At 44.6% G+C, this 11508-nt stretch overlaps 1 protein-coding gene across 1 annotated transcript in view; it reads left to right on the forward strand.

The window, feature by feature from the left end:
* The window catches only part of PPEF2 (protein phosphatase with EF-hand domain 2), a 28458-nt gene extending 17497 nt beyond the window's left edge, over nucleotides 1-10961 (forward strand). Inside the window, exons 10-16 of the mRNA XM_079990843.1 lie at nucleotides 100-327; nucleotides 2583-2768; nucleotides 4558-4700; nucleotides 6146-6249; nucleotides 7935-8104; nucleotides 8587-8674; nucleotides 10412-10961. Coding sequence (XP_079846969.1) covers nucleotides 100-327; nucleotides 2583-2768; nucleotides 4558-4700; nucleotides 6146-6249; nucleotides 7935-8104; nucleotides 8587-8674; nucleotides 10412-10656 — 1164 coding nt within the window. The 3' untranslated portion in view covers nucleotides 10657-10961. The remainder of the gene's footprint in view (nucleotides 1-99; nucleotides 328-2582; nucleotides 2769-4557; nucleotides 4701-6145; nucleotides 6250-7934; nucleotides 8105-8586; nucleotides 8675-10411) is intronic.
* Nucleotides 10962-11508: the final 547 nt, after the last annotated feature.

Below are 11508 nucleotides of genomic sequence, written 5' to 3' on the forward strand. Positions count from 1 at the left end.
GATCCAAAACCCCGGGGGGGGGGGGGGAACAGGAACGGACGGCACTAGTCTCACAGTCCTGTATTCGGAATATCTGACTCGCTGCCTTGCTTTTCTTAGCTTCTCTCTGTATTGACCCAGAAGAGAAAACAGTCAAAAGTTTGGGGCATCCATGAATCGAAAGCATCCCGATGTGGCAAGAGCAGTTTATCAAGCAGGTCTCAGCTGCCCCACTCGAGTGTCCAGGAAGAGCTCCGGTCCTGCCGCAGGATGGCGGGAATGTCACTTACCTCTGTGGATACCAGATCCAACGACTCGTCCATCCTTGAAGACGAGGACGTTCAGCAGGTGGGTTGATTCGGAGAATGAACGTAGCGCAAAAAAAAAAACAACCCCTGATGAATCTTCATGAGTTTTATTATTTAATTTTTAATGATTAAATAATGATTATTTAATTATTTAATTGCAAAGTGTGAATTCTAGACTGGAAAAATGAGAAACAGGGCAGATCCATCCATCCATCTCTTGTCGTCTAGAGCTACAGGTTCCTCAGCTCTGAATTCAAACTTCTCCAGGATTTCAGCACTCTGGTTTCGTTTTTTCGGGTTACGGACGTGCCGAAACCTGGAAGTATCAGAACGGGTTACTTCCAGGTTTCGGCGGTCACGCATGTGCAGAAGCTCTAAATCACGCTTTGCGTGTACGCAGAAGCACTGAATCGCAACCTGAACGTACGCAGACGCAGCGCTGCGGGTTGCGAAAGCTTTGGGTTGTGAACATGCCTCCCACATGGATCAGGAGGGAGAAAGGTTGTTTTCTGCTGCTCCAGAGAAGCGGACACGGAGCAATGGTTCCAAACTACAAGAAAGAAGATTCCACCTAAACATTAGGAAGAACTTCCTGACAGTAAGAGCTGTTTGACAGTGGAATTTGCTGCCAAGGAGTGTGGTGGAGTCTCCTTCTTTGGAGGTCTTTAAGCAGAGGCTTGACAACCATATGTCAGGTGTGCTCTGATGGTGTTTCCTGCTTGGCAGGGGGTTGGACTTGATGGCCCTTGTGGTCTCTTCCAACTCTATGATTCTATGATTCTATGAACCCGAGCGTCCACTGTAGATATATAATTTTTTTATTTGATTTTCAAAAATGAAGGGAAAAGAAAGAAAAAGGAAAAAGAATAAAGTTACATCAAAATGTCATACACATTCACATATCGAGATTAATCTCAATCTCCTGACTTCCCCCCATCCCATCCATGGGTCCCCTCAATTCTGTTTTCATCTGCATATCAATACTTCTCTAAAATTTTCATCTTCCCAAATTATCTGTCGTTTCTATCACATTCCAAGAGTATTTAAAATCCTGCTAATGCTTTAACCTGTTTGCAATGATTTTATATACATTATAAACATTTCCCATCCTTTTTAAAAAAAATTTGTCATCTTGATTCCTGAGCCTCCCAATGAATTTTGCCATTTCGGCATAGTCCATCAACTTGATCTGCCAATTTTCTTGGTCGGGGTTGTCTCTTCCTTCCATCTCTGGGCTAGTAGCATCTGGATGGCTGTTGTAGTGTACATGGATCTTTTGAAATTTTGGTACCTATAATTCCTACTAAAAGAAAACTTCTGTTGTTGTTTTTTAACAAAAGTTAATTTAAACTTTTTTTTCATTTCTTTCTTTTTTTAATCCTTTATTGAAATTCATAGATATCATACAGTATCTTAAATCCACACATACAAATAAAATAAATAAAATAACCTTACATAAATTTACAGTTAAATATTAAATTACTCTTTCCACATATTTTCTAACTAAACTAAGATAAACTAAGATAAAGTAAAATAAAATAGACTTCCCATCATTTCCCAATGTAATTAACATTTGTAATATTGAATGTACTTATACAGCGGTACCTCAGGTTACAAACGCTTCAGGTTACAGACGCTTCAGGTTACAGACTCCGCTAACCCAAAAATAGTACCTCGGGTTAAGAACTTTGCTTCAGGATGAGAACAGAAATCGCGCCGCCGCCACGGCACAGCGGCAGCAGGAAGCCCCATTAGCTAAAGTGGTACCTCAGGTTAAGAACGGACCTCCAGAACGAATTAAGTTCTTAACCCGAGGTACCACTGTAATTATTACCTTACTCTTAATATATTTTCTAATACTTTCTTACAACATGTTGTACCATATTCCCTTATTTCTTAATATTTACTTTATACAAGGGTCATTCGAACACTGCCATAGATGTTATATCACTGTTATATTTTTGTAAATATCTCTTGAACACACCCCATTTTTGAATAAATGATTGTTTAGTATTACCCCTCAGTTTATTTGTCAATAGAGCAATTTCTGCGTAATCTAATAATTTTTTCATTTCATTTTATATCATTTCCCAGAATTTTTAAACTACATTACAGTTCCGCCACATATGATAAAAGTAACCCTCTTTTTCTTTGCATTTCCAGCATGTATTGGTACTTGTTCTATACATTTTTCCTAGTTCTGCTGGGGTTAAGTACTACCGATACATCATTTTCATACAGTTTTCTTTCCGAAGCGGTGCTTAACAACTCAGCTCCCCCTCTCTCCATTTTTAGGTGACGGATATATTGTGGAGCGACCCCATTCCTCAAAACGGCTGCAGAGTGAATCAGGACCGAGGAGGAGGCTGCTACTTTGGCCCCGATGTGACGAAGGAGATTCTGGAAAAGTACAACCTGCAGTTCATCATCCGTTCCCACGAGTGCAAGCCGGAAGGTTATGAGTTCTGCCACGACCGAAAGGTAGCTCAGCAGAGCATCAATCAAGGCTTTGGGCAGAGCTGGGAGTGGGAGGATATATCTTGATATACACAGTATTTTTTCGCTCCATAAGACGCACCTGACCATAAGACGCACCTAGTTTTTAGAGGGGGAATGCAAGAAAAAAAAATTTTCTTTAAAGGGAGCGCTGAGCAGAGCCTGTATGCATCCCAGGCTCTGCTCAGCACTCCCTTTCACGAGCCGCGTGGAGCGTGTGTGCGCCGCTTGCAGGCTTTTCGGTGACGGGCTGCCCTTCTCCCTCCTCGGGGAAAAGCCCGCACACACGCTCCGCGCAGCTCTTTAAAGGGAGTGCGGCTCTTGGGGGCTATTCTGGGAGGGGCTGCCCTCTATGGGGCTGCCCTCTGTCCCTTCCCCTACCTCCTGGAAAAGCCAGCAAGAGCCACGTCTAGCATGTGTGCGGCTCTTGGGGGCTTTTCCGCGAGGTGGGAGAAGGGACTGACAGTGTGCCCTTCTCCCCCCACCTTGTGGAAAAGCCCCCAAGAGCCATGCTCCCTTTAAAGAGCATGCGGAGCGTGTGTGCAGCTCTTGGGGGCTTTTCCCCAAGGAGGGAGAAGTAGAAGAAGAGTTTGGATTTGATATCCCGCTTTATCAATACCCAAAGGAGTCTCAAAGCGGCTAACATTCTCCTTTCCCTTCCTCCCCCACAACAAACACTCTGTGAGGTGAGTGGGGCAGCCGTCCTCGGGGGAAAAGTCTGCAAGCGCCGCACACACGCTCCACGCGGCTCTTTAAAGGGAGCGCTGAGCAGAGCCTCCCACCTGCATTCACTCCATAAGACGCACACACATTTCCCCTTACTTTTTAGGAGGGAAAAAGTGTGTCTTATGGAGCGAAAAATACAGTATTTCCTGATTGCCCTTCATCATACAGGGTGAAGCAGGGCTGCATGCATGCATCTTGCAGGAGTCCTCAGTCACATATTCACATTACCTCCAGCCAGTTGCATTAGTGGGAGTTACAGGGGGAAATGAGAGGTGGTGTGGAGGATGGAGTAGTGCAAATGAACTGGCAGGCGCACCAGATTGGCTCTGCCAGTGTGTTTGTACTGTGCCAACCTTGTGGGCCCTCCTGCCCTTTCTTTCTGCCTCCACAGTAAGCAGCGGCAATGTGTCTGACCCGAAGAAGCGTTTAATGAATATTTGGCATATGTTCGGGTCTAATTTAATATCTCGCAGAAACTGGAGGTAGAAAAATGAATATGAATGGGAAATCCTGCTGACGGACAAAAGGAGAATGTGGCATTTAATGATAATACAGTGGAACCTCGGTTTTTGAACGTAATCCGTTCCGGAAGTCCCGTTTGACTTCCGAAACGTTCGAAAACCGAGGATCAAGTGGCTGGCTGCAAAGTCAATGGGGGGAAATGAGAAATGGCATCGGAAGCCGTTTGACTTCCAAGGCGCATTTGAAAATGGAAGCAATTACTTCTGGGTTTTTGGCATTCAGGTTCCAAATTGTTCGGCTTCCGAGACGCTCAAAAACCGAGGTTCCGCCGTAGGTTTAAACGGAAGCGTTTCTGGGATCTTAGGCCAGGAAGAACTTCCCAGAAGATTTTATTATCAGTTTTGCAATGTGAGTTTTGTCGCATGGTAAATGTGGTTTTCATGGGGAAGAAAGTCCGTGGAAATGCTTTTGCAAATCTGTAGGGCATATTTATGTATAGCTGGGGGGGAGAAGGAAACTGACCGTAAAGTAATATGTGCTTCTTATTGATTTGAAATTGCTGGTTTGTTTCTGTTTACTTGCTTAGGTAATCACTGTATTTTCCGCTTCAAACTACTATGCAGTTGGCAGCAACAGGGGTGCCTACCTCAAACTGGGGCCTGACCTGATCCCTCACATCATCCAGTATCAAGCGAGCAAGGATGCACATAAACTGACAATGACTCAAAGGCAAGCATCTCCCTCTTTCTCTCCATCTCTTCCCCTCCCCATCAGTTAGGCCATTGGAGAAAGCAGTCCTTTGTATGGCCCTATCTTGCCCCATTAGCTTTCATTTATATGCTTCTTTATATCTGCCCCTTCCTGCAGATACGCCATTAAAAATGAAAGCAAAGTGAAAACATTCTAAAACGGACGAAAATATTCTAAAAACAATTACAGTTAAAAAACATACTTCCATCCAAAGACCTCAAGGTTGCCAGGAACTGTATTCTTCAGCTACTAGGAACACTTTCGGTTTCCTCCTGAAAATTAATACTGATGGAGACAGGAGCCACTCACTGGTAGGGGAGGGCATTCCACAACAGGGGAGCCACCACTGACAAGGCCCTGTCATGGGTCAGTGCTAGCTGGGCAGACCCAACTAGTGGGTGATAGTGATTTATACCAGGTGTGGCAAAGTTGGCCCTCCATGTGTTGCTGAACTACAACTCCCATCAGCCCTAGCAAGCATGGTCAAGGGATAATGGGTGTTGTTCAGCAACAACTGGAGGACCAAAGCTTCCCCATGCCCTGATTTAACAAAACCCTATGCAGGTTTGGGATCCAGTTAAGAATGCACAAATTTCTGTTCCCATCTGTACTTGTTAGTTTCTGTTGTTTCCATTCATCTGCAGTTCATCTTCTGCCACATAACTACACTGCTCATCTCACTGACCACTATTTAACTTAAGTTACATATCTAGTCACGTAACTTAAGGTCGCGCTGTAGTCTAAACCACAGGCTTGCCGATCAGAAGGTCGGCAGTTCAAATCCCTGCGACGGGTGAGCTACCATTGTTTGGTCCCTGCTCCTGCCCACCTAGCAGTTCGAAAGCACATCAAAGTGCAAGTAGATAAATAGGTACCGCTCTGGCGGGAAGGTAAACAGCGTTTCCGTGCGCTGTTCTGGTTCGCCAGAAGTGGCTTAGTCATGCTGGCCACATGACCTGTCTGCGGACAAATGCTGGCTCCCTTGGCCTATAGAGCGAGATGAGAGCGCAACCCTAGAGTAGTGTTTCCCAACCTTGGGTCTCCAGCTGTTTTTGGACTACAACTCCCATCATCCCTTGCTAGCAAGACCAATGGTCAGGGATGATGGGAATTGTAGTCCAACAGCAGCTGGAGACCCAAGGTTGGGAAACACTGCCCTAGAGTCATCCGTGACTGGACCTAACGGTCAGGGGTACCTTTACCTTTACCTTTTTAAGGTCATTTTAGTATAAAGGAAATGTCAAAACAATATTTAAAAGGTCATAAATTAGGTATTATTTCCTTTCTGTGGTCCTTTCACCCAAAGCCCAGAAGGGCTCTCTGTTGCTCAGAAGGGGCAGAGACGTGTGTGTGTGTGTGTGTGTTGTATTTTCATCCCTCATGTATGATGTTACATGGCAGAAATGCTTATCTACTCTCCTCAGGATCAGCCGGGTGGAGGAATCAGCGTACCAGGTTTTAAGGGAGCAATTGTTTGCTCACAGGTCAGAGCTGGCCTCAGCCTTCAGGCAATGTGATCAGGATTCAGGTAAGGTGAAGGGTAAACACCTAAGATATAATGGTATTTAGAAGGAATATAAGGAATTTATAAGGAATGTAAGTACCTGACAAAAAGGAGAGATTTCTGACAGCCAGCCGTGCAAGCTCCCTGCTGGATATAAGAAAACAAGGCTTGCCCTACGGATGCTCTGCAAGAGAAGTGCCCCTCCCAAAACTGAAATTGTCGTCGCAGGCTCTGCGAACCATTGCTGCCTCTGCCTTGGCAATTTTGCATGTGTAGACAATGAATTTTGCTGTGTTTGTGAACCCAGGATACGTCGACCATTGGTAGTGAAACAGTAGCAGGGGCGCCACAGGTAAATCAGGAAAGGGAAGGGAAGACCTCCATGCTTGGCTATGACACAGCCAGGCGTGCACTTCTGTTTGCCATTCCCACACTGACTGCCCTATTTGGGTGCTTCCAGATGAGCATTCAACCACATCTACACCAAATCAGGAAAGGAAAGGGAAGACCTCCATACTGTTATGAGTTTTGGGGTGCCAAACATACACCTCAGCACTAAATTCCTGGGTCCAGTAGGTTGAGAATTTAATCAATGCTTGGAGTCTTAATCTCGGTGCCAGACAGATTTAGTGTGTGTTAAAAGGTAAGACAGAGCAGCTTCTTGTATTCAGGAGATCGCCTGAGAGATGGGCCATTGAAAGAGGGAAAAAGAAAAGGTGATGAGCCATTAAGGGAAATAAAGGAGGGCAGAGAAGTGGAGTTCTAAATGTTTAATGGATTAAACCTTATTCTCTGCACTTTTGGAGTTCGCATTTTTATTTCTGCATGGTTGCTGCCTTCCCCCTTTCTTTCTTTTTTTTAATAATATTTTATTGCATTTTAACAATAAAAAAGTTATAAGACAATATATAAAGGAAAAACACAGAAAGAATACAAAAACACAAAAATACAAAAATACAAAATACAAAAATGCAAACATTTAACATAGAACAAAAAGAAAAAAGAAAAATCCCTTTTTTTAAGTTTCTCGTCTTTGATTAACTTATTTTCCTGACTTCCTCATGCCTCCCTTTTTTGTATTCCATTTAACAATTGGTTCAACAAATTCATATCCTGTTAATTTATCCTTATTTTTCCTCACATATTATAACTTCAAATTTTCATCAAATGTCAATCCATTCTTACATATTCTTATACCTTGTTACTAGAACCCCTTCATTTCATTTCAATGTCATTAACATTCAAAAACTTTACAGTGTTTCTGTAAATAAATTTTAAATTTCTTCCAATCTTCTTCCACCAACTCTTCTCCCTGGTCTCGGATTCTGCCAGTCATTTCCGCCATTTCCATATAATCCAGCTGCCTTCCCCCTTTCTGCTTCTGATCTATGGTCCTAAATAATCCCCACTGGATTTGTGGGTGAGACTCTTTCTCTCGTGTCTCTCTTCTCATCACCCCCAAAGTGATTTGGGAAGAAGGAGGCTGACGAAGTGATCTATGGCTTAGTTTTAGCAGTCATTTCCTAGTGAGCAAACCTTTCCTGGAGGGGTGCATATTGGTGGATAGGGTCAGAGGCAAAACCAGGAATGTAACTCTGCACAGTCAGCTAATTCCAGTTACACAAAAGCAATCTTTCTAGGTTCATGCCTATGGCAATTTTGGCAGCCCATTGTCCTTAAAACACCTTGTGGCTTCCCTTTCTGGACAGGAATGATCACACTAAATGACTGGGCAAAGGTGGTGGAGTCCGTTCTCAATCTAGGGCTGCCCTGGAGGATGCTGAGACCACACCTTGTTTCCAACGCTGTCGACGGGATGCTGGATTACAATTTGTGGCTCAAAGACCTTGTGACAGAGCAGTGGTCAGCCTCTCAAGAGGTAACATGGACTTTGTAGTACATTGGTAAATCCGAAGTTGAATGCTGCCTCCAGTGGTTATGGGCTGGAAATGAGATTTCACCCTTTAGCTTGTTCCGATGTTTCCTGTAGCAGCAAATGAACTACTAAGGGGATGTGATAAATGATAGCGCCAGCTCCTATGGGAATAATATTATTCCCAGGTTCGGTTGGTTGGGGAGCGGCAATTTGACAAGAGGGGGGCAACGGAGCCAGAATGGCCACAAATACTCTTAAATATTCAGGAACTAAGTTGTCAGGCACATCTTTTATTAGGGAGGTTTTATTAGGGATGCGTTTTGAATTACTTATTATTATTATTTATAAAAGAATATTCATGTAGTGGTATGCCTTGGGGGGGGGGAATCAAAGCTGTTTACAGCAATAAAACATTAAAACAGGCTAGCCATTTTTGTGTTTTGTTTATCTGTGAGATTGCTAAGCCGTAGTCTTGTTTTTTTCAGCGCATTCAATCAAGTTTGCTGGAAAACATTTACCGAAACTTATCCAACCTAGAGACTCTCTTCAATATTATAGACAGTGATCATTCAGGTAAGTGCATTAATAATTCCCTATTGTTTTTAGTTCAGAATTTTAGATAGCCCAGTGTTGAAAAAGGAATAAATATCACATAGGAGGGGCAATAGAGGCCCCACTTTTTTATATTAAAAACCCCCTGAAAGGAGTAATCAGAGAGGAGCACTACATAAAAAACGGAGGGGGAATCCCTTAGATGGTTGTATGGGGTCTTGTACACCTCCTTCCAGCACCTCCTGCAGCAAAGCTGATACCAAATGTACAGTGGTACCTCGGGTTAAGTACTTAATTCATTCCGGAGGTCTGTACTTAACCTGAAACTGTTCTTAACCTGAAGCACCACTTTAGCTAATGGGGCCTCCTGCTGCTGCCGCGCCGCTGGAGCACAATTTCTGTTCTCATCCTGAAGCAAAGTTCTTAACCTGAAGCACTATTTCTGGGTTAGCGGAGTCTGTAACCTGAAGCGTATGTAACCTGAAGCATTTGTAACCCGAGGTACCACTGTAAAGGTAAAGGACCCCTGGATGGTTAAGTCCAGTCAAAGGCGACTATGGGGTGCAGTGCTCATCTCGCTTTTAGACTGAGGGAGCTGGCATTTGTCCACTGACATCTTTATAAGTCATGTGGCCAGCATTACTAAACCACCTATGGTGCAACGGAACACCGTGACAGAAACCAGAGCAGCGCACGGAAACGCCGTTTACCTTCCCACCACAGTGGTGCCTATTTATCTACTTGCACTGGCGTGCTTTCGAACTGCTAGGTTGGCAGGAGCTGGGGCAGAGCAACAGGAGCTCACCCCATTGCGGGGATTCAAACTGCCGACCTTCTGATTGGCAAGCCCAAGAGGCTCAGTGGTTTAGACCACAGCGCCACCCATATTGCTCTGCTTTCCTTTGGATCACATCAGCGAGTTGCCTGGGCAACCTGAGGCCTCCATACACACTGCGGTTTGAGGTGCACTCCTTTGCCTCTTGAGACAACAGAGGCTAACAGCAACAACAAAAAGATATCCCGTAAATAATGGGCACACACATAGCTGGTAAATCGTGTTCTGTCCTTTTGCAATTGGTGAATTGGAAGACTGGTGGCAGCAAGTGGAGTTTTCCCTAACATTTTTGAAGTTTGCTGTCATCAAACTGTTACAAGGCCTGGGGTTGAATTGTGAGAGGGTTGAATTGTGAGAGTCAAGGTTCTGTTCTTAGATCTGCCAGAAGATGAAGGCCATGGACTTGAGACAGCTTCAAGAGGACTTTGGATGTTTACCTGTAGTTACTAGCCATGGTTTAGGGGCAAGGAGGGAGGGTCTGTTGTCTTCATGCTTGTTCCCAGAGACATCTGGCGATTGCCAGATGGATGCTTTAGCTGAGACCCCTGCATTGCAGGAGTTGGGTCCCTTCCAACTCTAAGTTTCTATGATTCTATGCTCCGGCAAACAGGATGCTGAAATTCCTGTTCCAGAACAGTAGGAGGGAAATAGAGGGTTCTGCTGTGAATAATGAGAATTTGTGAGTTTGAATTACCGGTATCTGCTATGCGTCTGAGAGATGCAGCAGGCTACAAATCAGAGGTGGGGGGACCAATGGTCTTCTGGATGTTTCTAAACTGTGACTCCAAGCATCCCTTTGCCATTGGCCATGCTGGCTGGGGCTGGGGCAATCCTCACCTGTAGGGTCACAGGTGAGCCACCACTGCTACATTTATTCCCCCGCTATTTGAGCAAATAAAATGTTTTTCCTCCACCACCTTCAGGGTTCATTTCTCACGACGAGTTCCACCAGACCTTCAAGTTGTTCAGTGCCCATATGAATATTGAGATCTCAGACCAGGAAGTGACGAACCTGGTCAACAGCATCGATTTCAACAAAGATGGAAACATAGATTTCAACGAGTTCATCGAGGCCTTCCGCATTGTCCGACAGTCTTCCTCAGATGACATTAGCAGCTGGAATCCCCACGTCATGGACGCCACCAACCCACAGACAGCATCTTTGTAGTGGCTTCTCAACCCAGGCTCATCTTTCAACTTAAGAACTTGCCTCACAACTAAGTGGTAAGACAGTTCCTAGCAACTGCCTCACAACTGATACAGCCATTTTCAGATTTCTTCTGTTGAGCAAGAGGGGAAAACAGGACATCTGCATCCCCGTTCCATCCCAACGACGGCATCTAATATTAGGGAATTGCTGTAGCTTTTTTTTTTTAAGCTTTTTTTAAAGCCATTGGTGAGTCAGTCTTAGCCTGTATTTGTTTTCTCCAGCCCAGCTTTAAAATGGACGGAATAAATGTTTATCACCCTGTGTCTCCCTTGACCCTGACCTCTCTAGACGGCTTCCAATCCCCACTCGGCTATGAACCACGGCCTCTCAGCCTGGCCTACCTCACAGGGTTGTTGTGGGGTTTCTTCAGAACTGTGTTATTCCTATGCAGACTCATTTTTTGACTATTTTGTGGTCCATATAGGCCACCCTGATAGTTCTTCAAGGCAGGCAGCTGTGTTAAAGGACTGGTTTTTGGTTTTTTTTAAGTTCCCTTGTCAAATAGGCTTATGTTAGAAAGGCCTGTTGTGAATACACTGGGAGTTTGCCAGATCTTGCCACTTTGGCCCAAAGCGCCACAATTCTAGCATGGGCAAGAAGCCAGGATAAATTTGGTTCTGTAGCTTCCTCCCTTCTCTGGGCCTGATACCCCTGAGTTGCCTTGCTTGCTCCACTGTCCTGCCCCCGGCCTGCTGTTGCCCTGGTTTGCTCACCTCCTGCATACGCTTCGATTTATCTTTCTTTTTAGAACATTTGCACGGGACAGCCATGCATTCCGCAAAGTACTTGGCATCATGATTCCCCAACAAT

This window comes from Podarcis cretensis, assembly GCF_951804945.1.
Source record: "Podarcis cretensis genome assembly, chromosome: 9".
In the NCBI taxonomy this organism is placed as follows: domain Eukaryota; kingdom Metazoa; phylum Chordata; class Lepidosauria; order Squamata; family Lacertidae; genus Podarcis; species Podarcis cretensis.